Here is a 19,728-nt window from a genome sequence, read left to right on the forward strand (position 1 = left end):
GCAGAGCCCAATGCGGGGCTGTGTCACACAGCCCTGGGATCATGACCTGAGCTGAAACCAAGAGTCAGATGTGCAACTGACTGAGCCACCCAGGTGCCACTTGAATACATTTTAAAGTATATCATCTTTACCCCATAAAGTCCTGTATTTCAGCATCTAAAAGGTAAAATTTAGTTGCAGCTTTATAATATATTACTAAGCTGCTGTGATTATCAATAAACAAAAGGAACATTTAAAAAAAATAAATTTCTAGTTAAAATGTAAGTTTAAACTATTAAGCGAATTATCTATAAGCTCTTACAGATTTATAAAGAAGAAAGCAAAGAAAGAAAAACTTAATGACAAGGAAATACAAGTTTCTTTTTGAAGTCCTACTTCATATTAATGCTGATTCTTAAAATTTGAAACATCTGCTGATTTCTACAATTAAGGCGAAATAAACACAGACATTCAACCAAAGTAATTTCGCGCTAATTAGGCAGCAGTCCTTTGGGTATTTTGCAGCTAATAATTTGTATTTTCTCAAGAGATTTTTGGTTTGTGTCCATGCATGAAACTAATGCGTTTTAAGGTAATTTCGTTTTGTAGGAAGAGAATAGTTCACTTTAAATCATTCCTGCTCTCTAAAAAGTGGGATTGATTTTTGTAGGACAAAATATACAGATTATACTGTCAAGAATCACTTTCAACCTTCTAAAAATGAACTTGGGCTCATTAGAAGCAAGACTGAGGCAATCCTTTTCCTCCAGTGATACAGTTTATGTGAGTAGCTCACTTTTGAGATGATTCGATGGTCTTATGCCATCTGGTGGCCAGTATGGAAGTGTCACTAGATAGGGCACTGAGGGTGTAGTGTAGAATTAAATTAGAATACATTTTCTTACTCTGAATTCATACTTTTTCGTAAATTTGTGGCTTTGAAGAATTGTTCTTTTATTCCCAAAGGAGCACCCCATCCTAAATCCTTAATAGACAAAAAATAATATTACAGTTTTTACAGTGAATAATCTTGTCTCCCAAGTCATAAAAGTTATACATGCGTTATTTAAAGTATATATATTTATATTTTTCTGGATCATTTACATACCATTGCTAGCATAGCATTCATAGGCTAAAACTCCTATTATAAATACTGTATATAAAAGTGAAGTTTCAATTTACAAGGTCAATTGTTAGTTTTGGGTGCCCTCCTGTGTTCACAAGCAAAACTACAAACTAATAGAGACCAAAGTTTTTTTTTTTTATCACATTCTGATGCTCTTGTTGGGATGTTTTCATTGAGTTTTTGTGGCAGTGACTTAAGTCAATCGCATGGTCTCATTTAGTGGCTTTGTAACTTCAGGTATTTCCCAAAAGCAAAGCTTGGATTCTGTGAGCACATCAATCTTTAGCTTGACCTTTCTCTCTCTTTTACAAATTTATTTAACCCATGAAGAGATTATATTTATTGCTTTGCTCCATTATCACAATATCACAAAATTGTATAATTTTTATCTTTGTAATTATTCCAAATTCACATTATGAGTGCATTTCAGAAAATATCAAAATACTCTTTTTGATGGGACTAAATTTTTGGCATGATTCTCAGCATAGACTTGAATTAATTTTAAGAAGTCCCTGAACAATTTTCAAAATACTTTTTTCAGATCAGACAGAACAAATTTTCCTAAAATCAGTTGCTTAATCTATTTAAAATGCCAAAGTGGTATTTTTGTCAGCAGGTCCCCAAAATTCAGAAATGATAGTTTTTGTTGTTCTCCTATGCTTTTCTCGATAGGGAACTTTAAATTATTTCAAGGATTTTGAAACAACAAAATATCTGATAATAGACCATCTTTTATAATTTAAATTCTCCTCCTTCTGAGCTAAACATATCTGTCAGGTACCAAACAAGAGAAATAAAAACATCATGAACTTGAAGTTATCATTTGTTTATTTCTCAAATTGAATTTGTATGCCAAATATATTCCAGATAGGGATCTAAGCAATATGGAAATAAAAGCTGTAGTTCTTGTGTTTATTATGTACTACAGGAGTTAAGACCTGTTCAGGGAGGAGGTGGGGGGGAGGGGGGGAATAATATAAGAAGAGAACATGCAGTTAAAGCAATAGTAGTGTTAAAGCAAAACAGACAATTCAAAATGACACAGATCACTTCGGCAGAGATCAGAGGGTGCATAACAAGAGGCAACATTTGACCTAGACCTTTTCTGAATGGGAAGGTAGACACAGATAGGTAGGGAAAGAAGTATTTCAGATACCCAAAATGGCAGAAACAAAAACTTCACAGTGGAGAAGTGTAACTTTTTACCTTCTGTTGAAATAAAACAGAAATTTTCATAGAGTATGTCTCGTTTGTTAAAATCCTCGAGGCTGACAGTTGTTTCAATAACTTTTTTTTTCTCTGAAGTTTGTAGTTCAGAACCAGAAAATGTTCAGGCTGACCCAGAGAATTATACCAGCCTTCTTGTTACGTGGGAGAGACCTCGAGTGGTTTATGATACCATGATTGAGAAGTTCGCAGTTCTGTACCAGCAGTTAGAAGGAGAAGACCAGACCAAGCATGAATTTTTGACAGATGGCTATCAGGACTTGGTAATTATAAGATCAATTGTTTCATGTGTTGATAACACTATAGCTTAATTTTCAAGGTAGGAACTTACAAATGATTATATATTGTTGCTCTAAACTTTGTATGAAACTCTCCAGTGGGGAGGAGGGGAAACAGAAGCAATACTAAATTAGGTCCAGACTCACAGTGAATCATACACTAGGCTCTTACTTGTTTTCAATTACAGGAAGATTACAGCTTTGCCAACAACAACATTATAGAGTAGACACATAGAGAAGACCTAGAAACTAGAGTTCATCTAGTGTAGCCTCTCTTTAAAAATAAAAGGTCTCGAAGAACAGTTGACTGTGATCTCACAGTTGTGGAAATAATTGGATCTGGAATCTCCGTGCTCTGATACTGCCATGTATCATTTCTCACACCATACTCTTCCGGCACAAGAAAATAGAGTAGGAGACACTGCATCAAAGTTCCAAGTAATAGATGTGAAGCTAATTGTGTCAGGACTTTTTAACACAAGTCAGATCATCTTTAGGAAAAGATCCACTCCCTCCTCCTCCCCACCCATGCACACGAATTAAAGAAAATAAAGTGTGGTATGGTATGGTTGAATCACTACATTATACACCTGAAACTAATACAGCATCGTATATTAACTAATTGAAATTAAAATTAAAACTTTTTTAAAAAGTCCAGATTCTGTTTTTTTTTTAAATTTTTTTTAACGTTTTATTTATTTTTGAGACAGAGAGAGACAGAGCATGAACGGGGGAGGGGCAGAGAGAGAGGGAGACACAGAACCGGAAGCAGGCTCCAGGCTCCGAGCCATCAGCCCAGAGCCCGACGCGGGGCTCGAACTCACGGACCGCGAGATCGTGACCTGAGCCGAAGTCGGCCGCCCAACCAACTGAGCCACCCAGGCGCCCCAAAAAGTCCAGATTCTGACCTGGGCATCTCAGTATTAAACTTTGCCTTGGTAGGGAAGGATTGGCCATAGATTGGGGTCTGGTTGAGAAAACCCTATCTGGTTATGGCCTTAGGAAAGCCCCACTGCAAGTCAAAGACACTGGACAATGTATTTGGACAACTGGAGTCCAGCAAGGCCTGGGAACTTGCATTTAAACAAAAACTGTCTTTGTTATCATGGTGTGGAACATCATGTGGGCAAATTGATAAAACATGTAACAACTTTTTAATACGGGTGTTTAGAACAGAGACGCTGTGAACATGGATGTTATATAATTTATGGAAATTTGCCATTTTTCACTTCATAATAATATTAAGAAGATAATTCTATTACTACCTGGCTTATATATTGTTATGATAAAGAGATAAATTGTGTTTTCATTGTGTTTTTTCACATTTTGCTCTTTGCAAATAGTCCATGTTTATTTGTCTAAAATATTAATTTGTAGTTTTGGGTACACATTTATGAATTTGATGAGTTCTAGTTGAAAATGAAACTTTCTAGAACTATATTTTTTAAACAACAAAAAAGCCTAGTTTTCCAGTATCTTCATAATTCACAGATATCACAAATCCAACTTAACAACATTGCATAAACTTTTTCTTAGGTTAATAAGATATAAATATTTTTCATTGACAGAAGTCTATTATGTTAGTACTCTTATGAGAATAATACATTTGGGAGGCCTGGGGGGTTCAGTCAGTTGAGCCTCCGACTTTGGCTCAGGTCATGATCTCACAGGTGGTGGGTTTGAGCCCCAGGTGGGGTTTTGTACTTCGAGCCAGGAGCCTGCTTCAGAACTTGCACCCCACCCCCCGCCACCCTCCCCTGCTTGCACATGCACTCTCTCTTTCTCAAAAATAAATAAACATTTAAGAAAATTTTAAAAAGAGTAACACATTTATATAATTACTGACATCTTTCTTTTAGGGTGCTATTCTCAATAATTTACTACCCAATATGAGTTATGTGCTTCAAATAGTAGCCATATGCACTAATGGCTTACACGGAAAGTACAGTGACCAGCTTATAGTCGACATGCCTTCTGATGACCCTGGTAAGTGCTCTCCTGATATGCCTTTATGTAATCTACATAAGGAAGCTAGTTTACTTACTGGATGCAGTGGTGCTTTCTCTCTGACTTTATATTGTTTTGGTTAAAAGACAAAATGATTTCTTTTTTTTTTAACCCGGATCATCCGCCAATTTTGTGAAGCATGGAAACCATTTTCATTCAGCAGATCTGGGACAGGACAATAAGTAAATTTATTCTAAATACTGAATTTTTCTATTTTTAGAATAAGAATATCAAAACTGATTGTTATGTCTGTAATGGTCATTGAATGAAAATAGCTATGTGAATATTAAGACTTTTATTTTGATAATGAACAGTTGGTTTCATTTGTGTTTATTTCCTTTTTCAGCCCCCAAAGCATTTTGTAGTAAGTATATACGTGATCCTAGGATCATGTGAGGTACTTTGAAATATCTATACAAAGCATCCAACAGTTTATCTTAGATATTTTTATCCACTTTGTATACTCCTGTGTGAAGTGGGGGAGAGTGCTTTTCTCCTAGCTGATTTGCCAGTACTGTTTCACAAAGTAAAACAAAGATATTGTTTCTAATTGTTTTTGTTTTTGCATGCATCTTCTCTAAGTATTATGGGGAAATCTTTTGATCTAAAATCTTATGAAGTAACTGAATGAAGTACAGATCATAACTTGACAATTTACAAATGCATGTAATTAAAGTCTCTCTTTTGCTAATATAAGCAGTTTTAAAGTAATAGAATGAAATATATATGTATGTGTACATATGTATATGTGTATACACACAGACATCATGCATATGCATATTTATAAATATATGCAAACGTACATACATAAATGTAATATTCTTTGGTCTTCCCTACCATGAGTCTACTCACTGATATTTTTATAAATTTTTCATAGAGATGGATGGTAATAAATTACATTAATTATAGCATATTCCAGTTTGACATATTGAAGGAAAACTGATGTGTATTGATTAGCCTTTGTGGTCTACATGATACAACAGGGTCTTTAATCCATTATGAGCTTGTTCACTGATTACCTCATAGTTGTTCTCACTAGTTAAACTTTTAAGTTAAAGTATATATGTCAGAGCACTGAGGATAGATTAGGTACCTTTCTAAAACACAGGCTACAAACTTGCCAAGTTACTTCCCAGATTAAAATGTTGACGGCTAACTAATATTACTACTATTATGATGGCAATATCACTATTTGATATTTCTTATGATCTGCCTCATGGCCTGTGTATAATGTATTGCTTTTATATAGCATTGTTTTTCAAAATGAGGTTATTTTTAAATGGAATGTGAGCTCTAAATGCTATTGAAAGGTGAGTATCAAATAAACTGACCATGGCTTTAGTTATACTATATCATGCACTGACTGCAGTCCCTCTGCAACATTCCCCATATGGATCCACCTAGAAATTCACATCTTTTTTTTTTTAATTTTTTTTCAACGTTTTATTTATTTTTGGGACAGAGAGAGACAGAGCATGAACGGGGGAGGGGCAGAGAGAGAGAGGGAGACACAGAATCGGAAACAGGCTCCAGGCTCTGAGCCATCAGCCCAGAGCCCGATGCGGGGCTCGAACTCACGGACCGCGAGATCGTGACCTGGCTGAAGTCGGACGCTTAACCGACTGCGCCACCCAGGCGCCCCTAGAAATTCACATCTTTAGCAGGGCATCATTCACCATATTGGCCAGTATCACATGTGAATTGATGAAATGTGGCATAAAAATCTCCTCTAATCCTATTGTGTATTTCGGGATGTGGATTATATTAAATACATTCATTTCATTTACTACGTTGGTTTAATTATACTACTCTCATTTCTGCACATAAAACAATTTCCCAGGAGTTTACAAAAAATAATTGTAGTTATGTTATGCTTTTCTCACTGTATCCACTCTGCCAAATTTTAAACTTTCTGAATTTTTTTGTTTTTTTCTTTTTGAGATGTTTATTGCATAAAGAAAAACAGATCAAATATCTATTTTCTACAGAAGTGGTTTCTGAGTGATCCTTTTAGACTGAGTCTACACTGGCACAAAGTACAACATTCTTGTATCATTTGTAGCACTTTCACATTTGTACAAAATAATAAATATTACACTTGGTTTCCATTTATTCAAAGGCTGGGGACACTGTTGAGCTAATGAGATGTTAGTTTGAGCATACCACTTGATCTCCATGGATGTCTCAGTCCCTTAAAGCATTTTGTACAGTAATAATGTTTTAGTAAAAGATAGTGTTTGATTTGATGTTTCATTATGATATTCCTCTTAAAAGCAAAGGTTAAAAACTTAGATGGCTTATTCCTCAGTTATTCCTACCAAAAAGTCCTTCATCAAAAGCCAATTTACCCAAAGTTTGGAGTCTTCTCATGTTTCATAAAGAAAATATTTGTTCCTTTAGATATCATTTTTTTTCTGATCTAAAAGGCTGCAATGGCATTTCAATTCATGTATTTTCAATTTGTTACCAAAATTACATTATTTTAAATACTTCTCCAGTCAATACGTCACAGTAAAAGTTTTGAAAAAAGTACTGTCTTGAGGTTTAGTGTGATGGTGCCCGCAAGAATCTTACGATTTATGTGGCTAATAGAGATGTAAGTGACTCTTGAGTTTGCTGTTTATTTCATGGTTTTTATTAGTACCATTTCATCCTGTTAATTATGTTGTTCATTCCCTTAGTAACATTGTAATGTACCTTAGTGAGTTATATTTTATTATTTTGGATAGGCTTTTTTCTAAACACTGTATTGTTCTTTGCTTTTGTTAAAAAGAAATGAAGGAGGTTATTTATAACTGCCCTCATTCTTTCAATTGTAGATTTCACATATGTTAGTCAATATCCATGAAGGAAAACTCAATCTCCCAAATTATGCCCTTAACTTTAGCTAATCTGATTATTGCTTGTGCATTTTAATTACACTTGCTGTGTACAACAGTATCACCATAAAATTGGCATCCATGAATATTACTATAAATTGCTATTTTAAAATCCATGCATAAATGCATATTAAGAAACCATTTAAATTTGTCCAGGAAACCATTTTAAGGTTAAACTGAAGTGCATAGTCTTTGCAAATACTTTATAGAAAATTATATTTATGAAAAAATAATCCATAATTTATGTCATTGTAACTAAAATAATCGTGTCATTTTAAAATCTGTAATATACAGTTAACTATTATACAATTATAGAGGATATTATTTAAGTACGTATTTTAGAGCCTTGATAGTTATATGTGTTAAATTTACATGTGTGGTGAATTAGATCAACACATTTTTCTGTTGGTGCGTGCTTTTCAGTTATTTAACAATTGTGTTTGTTAAATCACTATACATCTGTCCTTGTTCTGCCTGTACCACCCTATGCCATGGGTGTTACAATAATATTTAAAATCACAGTTTGAAGAGACTGTAGTCTACGTTGCTTTGACTTTTTGCCTGTGAGACTTGGCTTTCCTTTAAACAATTAAATAAGCCTTGCTTGCCAACCCATGTCAGTGTTGCTTTTTTGTGTTATGGAATATTAATGTGGTACTAACATGCTCTTGTAGAAAATGTGGCATTACATGTGCTCCAAAACAAAACCAGAATGAACCAATAGCTTTTGCTGAGTTGTCACACATACGTGAATTTTATATGTTCACTGACAAAAAAAAAAAAAAAAGAATTAACAGTCTTTACTGTTACATGTTTTGTAGGCTTCATGCAGTCTATTTTGACCAAGTGAGTGAGAAGTCTATAAAGCAGTATAGTTGCTTAACTACTTAGTATGTCAGTAATGCCTGAGTCCGATCAGTGGTGACCAAAATATCGGTTATTTGTGAGGAACCAGCAGGCCAAAGGGTTCGGAGTATGCGATCTTGTGCCGACCACCAGAGCTATACCTTGGGTGCTATGAACTCTCAGACTCAGAAGTATGGCCTCAGAATCTCCGGGTAGATAGAAAGAAAATTTGTGAAATTATTTTACTTCAGAATTGTTCTGAAGAGGCTCAGCAGGAGAGCTCTGGATTGTATGGGGGAAAGGCATGTTGAATTGCTCCTGGGCAACCACAGAATTTTAGTCAATTCAAATAATCTAATAAGAAACCAAAGTGAAGATCCTTCAAAGAGGGTTAATACTTACAGATACGAAGACACCAAGACTTGGGGTATTCACCCAGGAGAGTGCCATGAAGCAAAGAGGGACCAAACGACTGCTTGGACCCATACATTTTGCCTCTAGGCTCCAAAGCGGGCCAGAAGACGTCTTATCTCTTACTTCAGTAAACAGCAAAGCCAGTTTCAGTAGAACTCACTGATGCTCTTTGAGGGAAAAGTACTGGGTAAAATCACATATTTTAACTTAATAGGAACCAGAGTCCATATAGTTAATTTATGCTGCAGTAAATGGATAAAAATAAATTAAATGCAATAATAGGGAAATCAGTCCTCAATGTGATAATTATATGTACCCTATGCCAGCCTTGACAGTCAATAAGAAAATTACTTCTGCTTATTAAAAATATCAAGTTAGGTAAAGTTAGACCATGTTTTTGTTTGTTCCCTTGTTTGTTTTTAATTTTAAAATATTTCCTTAAGCATGTTGAAGAGAACGGATTATCACTGAGTTTTTTTCCCATAGCCTCTTAACAGAGAAAAATCTACAGTATAATATATGTATCACTAACAAATATTTGTTATAACTTGCCCTTATTAACATTAAAATATTTTAAAAGTACATGAAAAGGTATGACTCCATTTAAAAGCATTTCAATAAAGGGGCGCCTAGGTGGTTCAGTCGGTTGGGCATCTGACTTTGGCTCAGGTCGTGATCTTGTGGTTCGTGAGTTCAAGCCCCGCGTCGGTCTCTGTGCTGACAGCTCAGAGCCTGGAGCCTGTTTCAGATTCTGTGTCTCCCTCTCTCTCTGCCCCTCCCCACTCATGCTCTATCACTCTCTTTCAAAAATAAGTAAACATTAAAAAATAAATAAAAGCATTTCAACAAATTATGTATTGTCTCACATGCTGAATTTGAAGGTTTTCATGTGCATGAACTTCTCTTAACTGTAGTTTATAGAAAATCATATTGAAATTTCTTATTTGTCTTTTACAGTTTAGTTGCATCTCATCTTTCAACTCACATGTATTTGTTTCCTTAGAGGTTATAGAGATACAAATGTTTCAGACTGTTTGAAATCACTTTAATTTGAAAATGTGAAGAATAAAGAACATGAAAAACAAAACATAGAAAATGGAGAACATTAATGATCCAAATAAAGGTTTCCAAACTCTTTCACGGTCAGTTTCAACAAGAAAAAAATATAATTGAATGTTAAAATTTAATTCAGGGCTAAATTAACATTGTTCAGGGTAAGTAACTTTGAGATAGCTAAGTAGTCAAGAGTATTAATTTTATCTAAGTTAACTTGAGAGCGTGACTTCACTTCTAAATTCGTCCTGAATTCTCCTCTAAATGGAATCCACACACAGGACCACATTTTATTCTTAGTATCTGGGAATTTTCTGTTAAAAGTAGATTCAGTAAAATCTATCATAATACAGGCCTGGATTTGATAAACATTTCATGTTAGTTCAGTTTTTCCTTTGAAAACTTTATAGAGTATGCATTTCTTCTGAGGATACCTAGAGGTATAAAACATAGAACATAAGCAGCATTGGGGTAGTAAAGAGCATGAATTTTGGAGATGGAGTGAGAGTCGATGAAATAACAGGACTAAGAGAAGGAATCCTGCAGTAACGCTTAGTTAAACCCAAGTCCTAAGTGGCACAGGTGAAGCATAAGGAACAGTGCTTCTGCAGGTGGCCCCTTGGTAATTTGACATTGGGCTAGATTCCTTGTTGGAGAGAGGGACCCAGCTCCTAATCTTTCCTCACATTACTGATAGGGTTTGTTTTAGGATTGAGACATCCATGTACTGGAAATAAACGGATTTTGGTCATTGGGAACAGCAGACTTGACTGACCCTGGCCAGATCTTTGCAGGAGCACAGCTAAGTTTCCCTGGCGAGAAGGAACCAGATCCCTCTGGTCAGTCCTTCCTGTGGCCAGCCAGGTTGGACCTGCTGGAAGGCACTGTCTGTTTGGTGCAGCACCCTGTGTACATATAAGCATCAGCTCAAATTCACAGTGTAGAAAAAAATCATTGGGCCCTCCACCAGAAGAGGAACTGAAAGAATAAGTAGCTGAATAAGAAAATAAATCCTGTCAATTCTCCTCCTAATCCCTGGCATTTCCCCAATTATCATCTATGCTGATGAAAAACTATTCAGGTTTTTTATACTCAGCCTGCCCCCCTTTCCCTTCTTAGCTTCAATCACACCTGTAGAGGGGAGAGGGGAGGGAAAGGGAGTTGGATTAGAGGATAGAAATGAAGTTTTTGAATGCTGTTTCATATAGGCTTATGTTGTGGTGTGTTACGTAGTGTTCAGAAGTGTTGAAACACAAATCTTTAATTTTTATTTTTGGAAATTCTGTATTTTCAAAGCTAACAAGTCTTTTTTTTTCTCCCCCTTCCCTCTTTCCATCCAAAGGTAGATCCACACAGCTGAAAGAATCGAATAAACATTTTAATAATTTTGTTTCTAATTTTGTAGAGCTGGACCTCTTCCCTGAATTAATTGGAACTGAAGAAATAGTCAAGGTATTATAGCTGTTTTTATATTAAAATGTTTTAAAATTAAAAAGCCTTTTTTTAATTGTTGGTTAGGTTTCAGATGTTACATTAATCAAAGTTCATGTTGCATTATTCGTTGTAGGGTTAGTTGTTGAGCTTTATAGATAGTGATATAATCGACGTACATGATTCTTTCATCAAGAGTTGGATGTCACTTTGATAGTATAATAAAAGTAACAGATGGAAAAGGGTTGGTGATAATGAAACAAATTAACATTAAAGATAATTATAGCTATAAACTATAGCTATAAATCAGAATTTTCTTCAGTGTTCAAGCTTTTCTAAAAGATTAAAACAACATTTAACCAATTCTTAGTATTTCTACAGTTGATTTATAATTAACTTAACCAGTGGTTGACAGATTGATAACAAATATGAGCCAAAACATAAGTTGTATGTATTCTTTCCCCCATTTAGTCTGAATATTTGTGTTTGGATTAGTCATATGATAAGTGTCTATGGCTAGTATAATGTCCTGTAAGTAAATAGGTATTTGAGAATATTTATAGGGGCACCTAGTTGGCTCAGTTGGCTAGGCATTCGACTTCAGCTCAGGTTATGATCTCACCATTCATGGGTATGAGCCCCTCGTGGGCCTCTGTGCTGACAGCTCAGAACCTGGAGTCTGCTCCATATTCTGTGTCCCACACTCTCTGCCCCTTCCCCACTTGCTCTCTCTCTCTCTCTCTCTCTCTCTCTCTCTCAGAAATGAATAAACATTAAAAAAGGGAATATTTATAAATTCTAACATTGTCTTAATTTCTAAAATAAAGAAATAATGACTGATGTATCTTCTGTTTGATCCTAAGCCCAAATATACTGTTCATCTTAACTGAGATTATATGTTAAATCCAGATGCTATTCCTAATGTAGTACAAATGTATGCATATGCACATATGTGTGTATGAGATCATAGAGTGTAATAACTATTATCTGGCAATAAATACTAATTAGATTGTTTTCACATGTATAATTATCTCAATAGTTTATGTATCTTATGGCGGTTCTGTCTTGCAAAGGATTATTTTAGCAAAGTGAGCAGTCCACCTTTGAAAGAGTTCACAAAATTCTGCCAAGGATATTTGTGTGTGGGTGGGTGTGCATGTGTGCCCATGTGCATGTGCACGTGGATAGGCATATACCTAGAAGTGATCACTGGGTGGCAGACCGCCAGCTTCTCATTGTATTTTCACATGGCAGAGAGCAGAGCAGAAGAAACAAGCTCTCTCGTGACTCTTCCTGTCAGGGCACCAAGCCCATTCATGAAGGCTCCGTGCTTATGACCTCATCGAGTCCCAGATACCTCCCAAAGTCCCCACTTCTTAATATCATCACTTCAAGCAGTAGGATTTCAATATAGGAATGGGGGGGGGGGAGGGCACAAACACTTAGCCCATAACACTACACACTACCATTGATTCCTGCAGGAATGAATGATGGAGGTTGGCAAAACAGATACATGGAATGTGTCTGTAATGGCTTTTATTTATTTATTTTTTTATTTTTTTTAACGTTTATTTATTTTTGAGACAGAGAGAGACAGAGCATGAACAGGGGAGGGTCAGAGAGAGGGAGACACAGAATCTGAAACAGGCTCCAGGCTCTGAGCTGTCAGCACAGAGCCCGACGCGGGGCTCGAACTCACAGACCGGGAGATCATGACCTGAGCCGAAGTCGGCCGCTTAACTGACCGAGCCACCTAGGCGCCCCTGTAATGGCTTTTAAAACTGAATGTGGAAGTGAATAGTTTGGGGGATGTTTCTCAGATTGTTCTCAAATAAAAATGCATTACTTTGAAGGACAAAGTATCTCCAGGGTGATCAAGGCCTTTATAGTAAAAGTTTTTTTAATGGAAGCTGTGAAGAATAACAGGTGAGACACACATCAAAACCATAGTGGAAGAAAGAGTCACAATAACTTCATAAAAAATGATAGGAAGCAGTATACATTAAAATATTTGTGGTTTCAGGTATGTACAAAGTAATCATAGAGCAGGAATGATCTGTTCTTGAGGTGTTGACATGAGATCATATGCCTTCTAGAGATCTACAAGGTTTGGTTAGGTGGGATTAATGAATGGTGCATTATTTTCATCACATTCTGAGAGTTATCTGAGCATGGTTTTTTTTTTTTTAAGTTTATTTATTTATTTATTTTGAGATAGAGAGCACAAGTGGAGGAAGGGCAGAGAGAGAGAGAGAAATCTGGACGTGGTTTAAGATTCAGATTCTTTCTACTGATATCAGTCAATTTCTTACCAATCTGTACATTTTTTCTTCTTTTTAGGGACATGACTTTAAAAGAGCTAATAAATGAGGGGCACCTGGGTGGCTCAGTCGATTAAGTGTCTGACTTTGGCTCAGGTCACGATCTTGTGGTTTGTGAGTTCGAGCCCCGTGTCCGGTTCTGTGCTGACAGCTCGGAGCCTGGAGCCTGCTTCGGATTCTGTGTCTCCCTCTCTCTCTGCCCCTCCCCCACTCCTGCTCTGTCTCTCTCTCTCTCCTCAAAATAAATAAACATTAAAAAAATTAATAAATAAAAATAAAAAAGTAAAAGATCTAATAAATGATAATGCTAGCAAACTGAGAAAAGTCATATTCCATGTGAACTAAAAATACCGTGTCTCGATAGCTTTGGCAATTTAGTTTTCTAAGCATATGGTTTGATGTATTATAAAATGCAGAGTTAAAAAAGAAGAAAAAAACAGAAAACCTGGGTCTTGATTGACCTCCCTTCAGACCGCTCCTGAGCCATTTCAGTGACTGAGTGTTCCCAAAAGACTGGGTCACCTGAATGATGTTTCTAAGAAAAACACAGAATCAAATAACTAGTACTAGAAGCATACTTTGACAGTTTGTCTTTAGAATGTCTGCCTGTGTCTTGAGTAGAAAATATTTAAAACAAAATGAAAAACCCAAACTTCTTCTAGTCCTAAATCTTCCTCTTATGATGGCTTAAAAATTGTGACTTTTTTCTGAATATATACAATGAAATATTCTGAATCTGAAAGTAATTAGATCTTTGAAATAAATTGTTTCATTTCCTATTGTAAGAAGCTAATTGCTCTTTAGCTTGTTGCCAGATGAACTGAACAGAGAAACATAAAACAAAATAAATACGAAGTTAAATAACACTGTAAATAAATACATTATAGTACGCCTTTCTTTCAAAGCTGTGGTATCTATTAATTTAATTACTTCCACAGCATTAAAATAAAGGCAGCCATAAATAAGGTGTTTTCATTAAGTTTAATTAGTGTCCCTAGAATGTGGATGATAAAGGCTATAGGATAGAGGCATGGCCTCTGTGAGATGGTGCTTTATGAGGAGACGTTCCCAAGATCCCACAAGTGAAGATTAACAGCAGCATAAGATATTGTTAAGAATCCATTTTTTAATTTCCTTATGTTTCATTAACTCTTGTTTGCTTTTCAAAGGAGGAAGAAGAGGGAAAAGACACTGAAGAAGACACTGTTGTGAATCCTGGTAGAGACAGTGCCACAAACCAAATAAGGAGAAAGGAACCCCGGATTCCTACGACAACAAACTACAATCGTGTAGGGACTAAATACAATGAGGCCAAGACTAACCGATCCCCAACAAGAGGAAGTGAGTTCTCTGGGAAGGGTGATATCCCCAACACATCTTTAGATTCCACGTCCCAACCAGTCACTGGATTAGCCCCCCAAAAACATTTTTCTTTGACTTCACAGACTGTGACTAAAATGCCACCTCACACCCTGGAAGGCGCTTCAGCCTCTTTAAATGACAGCTCTAAAACGATTCTCAGATTTCTGCAGAAGAACTTGACTGGGACTGTGGAATCTTTAAATACAGTTTCTATAACAGAATCCCAAGAGGTGTCTACTGATATCGGTGAGGAAGAGAGTTTATTGACAAGCTTCAAGTTTGATACCGGAGCTGACGATTCTTCAGGCTCCAGTCCGGCAACTTCTGCTATGCCATTCATCTCTGAGAAAATATCCCATGGGTTTGTGTTTTCTTCAGAAAACCCAGAGACAATCACATATCGTGTCCTTCTACCAGAATCTACAAGAAATGCTTCAGAAGATTCAGCCTCGTCAGGTTCGGAAGAATCTCTAAAGGATCCTTCCATTGATGGAAATGTGTGGTTTGCTAGCACTCCAGATGTGATAACACAGCCCGATGTTGGATCAGGTAGAGAGAGCTTTCTCCAGACTAATTACGCCAAGATACACATTGATGAATCTGAGAAGACAGCTGAGTCCTCGTCTCCAGGCCCCCTGGTGTCACAGGGTCCCCCAGGCACAGATCTGGAGATGCCACCTTATTCTACCTTTGCCTACTTCCCGACTGAGGTAACGCCTCATGCTTTTACTCCATCCTCTGGACAACAGGATTCGGTCCCCACCGTCAACATGGTACACTCGCAGACAACTCAACCGGTATACAATGGTGAGACACCTCTTCAACCTTTCTACAGTAGTGAAGTCTTTCCTCTAGTCACCCCTTTGTTGCTTGACAATCAGATCCTCAACACTACCCCTGCTGCTTCAAGTAGTGATTCGGCCTTGCATGCTACGCCTGTATTTCCTGGTGTTGATGTGTCATTTGAATCCATCCTGTCTTCCTATGATGGTGCACCTTTGCTTCCATTTTCCTCTGCTTCCTTCAGTAGTGAATCGTTTCGCCATCTGTATACAGTTTCTCAAATCCTTCCACAAGTTACTTCAGCTGTTGAGAGTGATAAGCTGTCCCTGCATGCTTCTCTGCCAGTGGCTGGGGGTGATGTGCTGTTAGAGCCCAGCCTTGCTCAATATTCTGATGTGATGTTGCATCAGACCACTGCTCATGCTGCTTCAGAGACATTGGGATTTGGTGGTAGTGAATCTGGTGTCCTTTATAAAACGCATATGTTTTCTCAAGTTGAACCGCCCAGCAGCGATGTCGTGATGCATGCACGTTCTTCAGGGCCCGAACCTTCCTATGCCTTGTCTAATAATGAGGGCTCCCAACACTTCTTCACTGTTCCTTACAGTTCCGCAGTACCTGTGCATGGTCCTGTTGGTGTATCGCATCAGGCTTCCTTCTTTAGCAGCCCTAGCCACATTCCAGTGCCTGAGTCTTCGTTCATAACCCCAACCGCGTCATTGCTGCTGCCGCCTCATGGCCTCTCTGGGGATGGGGAGTGGTCTGGAGCCTCCTCTGATAGTGAATTTCTTTTACCTGACACAGATGGTCTGACAGCCCTTAACATTTCTTCACCTGTTTCTGTAGCTGAATTTACATATACGGCATCTGTGTTTGGTGATGATAATAAGCCGCTTTCTAAAAGTGACATACTATATGGAAATGAGACTGAACTGCAGATTTCCTCATTCAGTGAGATGGTTTACCATTCTGAAAGCACAGTCATGCCCGGCCTGTATGATGAGATAAATAAGTCAAACGTATCTTTACAAGAATCCCCCGTTTCCTTTTCTAGCACAGAGGGCATACTTCCAGGGTCTCTTGCTCATCCCACCACTGAGGTTTTTGATCAGGAGATTAGTCACGTGCCAGAGAATAACTTTTCAGTTCAGCCTACACGTGCTGTATCTCAAGCGTTTGGTGACACCTCACTTAAACCCGTGCGTAGGGCGAGCTCAGAGCCAGCCTCCTCTGACCCCGCTTCTAGTGAAATGTTACCTCCTTCAACTCAGCTCTTATTATATGAGCCCTCCGCTTCTTTTAATACTGAAATGTTGCTGCAACCTTCCTTTCAGGCTTCTGATGTTGACACATTGCTTAAAACTGCTCTTCCACCTGTGCCTAGTGATCCACTATTGGTTGAAACCCCCAAGGTTGAGCAGATTAGTTCTACAGTATTGCATCTCATGGCCTCAAATTCTGCCTCAAGGGAAAACATGCTGCACTCTACATCTGCACCAGTTGTTGATGTATCGCCTACTTCTAATGTGCATGCTGCTTCGCTTCAAGGGTTAACCATTTCTTACGCGAGTGAGAAATACTCTGAACCAGTTTTGCTTAAGAGCGAAAGTTCCCAGCAAGTGGTGCCTTCGTTGTACAGTAATGATGAGTTGTTCCAAACTACCAATTTGGAGGTTAGCCATGCCTTTCCCCCGAAAGGAAGGCATGCGTTTGCTACTCCTGTTTTATCAATCGATGTACCACCAAATACACTTACAGATAAGCCTCTATGTTCTGATGAAGTTTTCACCTCCACCAAGGGGTCTCTCACTGATGAGGTATTTGCTGGTATTCCAGCAGTTTCTGACACACTTGTAACTGCTGATGGTTCTGTTCCTTTAGGAAATGCGTACGTTTCCATTACAGCTGTTTCTCCCAACAAAGATGGTTCTGTAACCACAACCAAGTTCCTGTTTCCTTCTGAAACAACTTCCGAGCTCATTCAGAGTGCCAGATCTGATGGTGATTTAGTGGGTGGTGGTGACGATGGTGATCTTGATGATTATGATGATGATTATGATGACAGAGATAGAGATGGCTTATCCATAAATAAGTGTATGGCATGCTCCTCCTATAGAGAATCAGAGGAAAAGGTAATGAATGATTCAGACACCCAAGACAACAATCTTGTGGATCAGATTAATCCAACCTCATATTCACTATCTGAAAACTCTAAAGAAGAAAATAAAGTCACAGGTGTAATATCAGACAGTCAGACCGATACGGACAGAAGTCCTGATAAATCACCACCAACAAATGTGCTACCCCCAAACCCCAGTGATGGAAGACAGGAAAATGACATTCAGACCAGTAATGCCCTGCTTCCTTTCACCCCAGAATCTGAAGCATGGGTACTTGTTGCAGGTGATGAAGAGAGTGGATCAGGGCAAGCTGTCTCAGATAACCTTAATGATAACGAGACTTCCACAGATTTCAGTTTTCCAGACGTTAACGAAAGAGATGTTGATGGGGTCCTGGAAGCAGCCGACTCAGAAATAACTCCTGCATCCCCACAGTCCTCAACCCCGACTGTGACTAGCAGGCACTCAGAAGTGTTCAACATTTCAGAGGCAGGTTAGTTATGGATCCAAGAGATAGACTGAGGTGTGGTGGTTTTCTTCCTCAAAAAATAGAAAAATCGTGAAAAGAGAAAGTTGGTAAAGTGGCACATCGTTTTATTTCTTAATCAAGACGTTCAACAAATCCATTCATGGTTTTTAAAGTATGATTTTACTCATTATTTCAAATGAATATTCGACATGTTTTGGTTAGTGGATGGATAAAATGGTTTTTATTGTCAACTTTTCATGTTCTGCGAGCTGCCAGTCACATGTGGGAGCACTTAAGTGTGCGTAATGAGTTTTTAGTATACTGCTTTTTAAATGATAGATGGGAGTGTGTTGTTTTTAGATAGTTTTCATTTTTATATTCACTTATGTTCTAAAATAAGTTGTAAACTAATTTCATTGAATTATAAAATGAATTATTAAACTCCGATAGTAGTATGATACAAAACACCTCTCTGACCCACCCGATGGAAAAGATGTGGTAATTTGCACATCCACGTCAGCCTGGAACTTTAAACTTTAAAAAAAAGTTCTCTTTCTGAGTTGTGAGAGTTAATGGTAAGATTTTCTTTAAAGAACGTTTTCATTTTTTAAAATTGCCTCTGTTTGATTACCTTAATGTTGCCTAAAGAGGGCAGTGTGAACTAACAAGATGCATTCTACTTTGTACTCGCGGTTATACAACCCTTTCTAAGAAGTTAAATAATGGTCATTAATATGCATAGTATGTATAGGTATTGTATGACAAGATGTAAAACACTAGACCATTTTCTGTAGAAATTCATTTCATTTGTTAATGTATTTTATGCAAATTAGTTTAGAAGCCAGATGTTTCTTAGAGCAGATTACTTGCAACATATATAATACAGATGTTTGCTTTAAATGCCAGTGGGGAGAAAAAGGGAAATTGAAAACCATTAAGCATATGAAATACTAGATAATTTCATGGAATTGATCATAAGAATTTTATAACTTGCTTTTATTAAATTTTAAGGCATTTTTTAAATTAACAACAAAAATATTTAAATCTTAATGTAATTAGTCAAAAGATAGATCAAGGTAGCATCTTGCAATCTTATTGCATAAAAGCGGATATTTATAAGCCAGATCATAGATACCAGTCTCATTAGCATATTTTTTTCTCTTTGTCATTTCCATCTCTTGAATTAGTTGTATTTTTCCTTCAGTGCAGCAGCAATTAAAAGTTTGTGCATTTTGATAGAAGTTTTTCTGCATTCTGACTTGATACCTATTTAACATTGCATTCCAGTTTAAACACTTACACTCTGCTATGTGAGAAGGAATAATGAATCCGTAGGTCACTATATTCATTAGTGTTGCCATATATATGAATTGTTATCTGGCTTCAATTATAGTACGTGGGGTTTTTAAAAAAATTTTTACTAGATTTAAAGA

General features: G+C 37.1%; 1 protein-coding gene across 4 annotated transcripts in view; it reads left to right on the top strand.

Moving 5' to 3' along the window:
- The window catches only part of PTPRZ1 (protein tyrosine phosphatase receptor type Z1), a 185,670-nt gene that overhangs the window by 121,609 nt on the left and 44,333 nt on the right, over nucleotides 1-19,728 (top strand). For 2 of the 4 annotated variants that reach the window (XM_043589350.1, XM_043589352.1), the window contains exons 9-12: nucleotides 2,411-2,595; nucleotides 4,470-4,596; nucleotides 11,215-11,261; nucleotides 14,731-18,319. In XM_043589350.1, coding sequence (XP_043445285.1) covers nucleotides 2,411-2,595; nucleotides 4,470-4,596; nucleotides 11,215-11,261; nucleotides 14,731-18,319 — 3,948 coding nt within the window. The remainder of the gene's footprint in view (nucleotides 1-2,410; nucleotides 2,596-4,469; nucleotides 4,597-11,214; nucleotides 11,262-14,730; nucleotides 18,320-19,728) is intronic. The other 2 variants (XM_043589353.1, XM_043589354.1) reach the window with 1 other exon arrangement.

This window comes from Prionailurus bengalensis, chromosome A2, assembly GCF_016509475.1.
Source record: "Prionailurus bengalensis isolate Pbe53 chromosome A2, Fcat_Pben_1.1_paternal_pri, whole genome shotgun sequence".
Classification (NCBI taxonomy): Eukaryota; Metazoa; Chordata; class Mammalia; order Carnivora; family Felidae; genus Prionailurus; species Prionailurus bengalensis.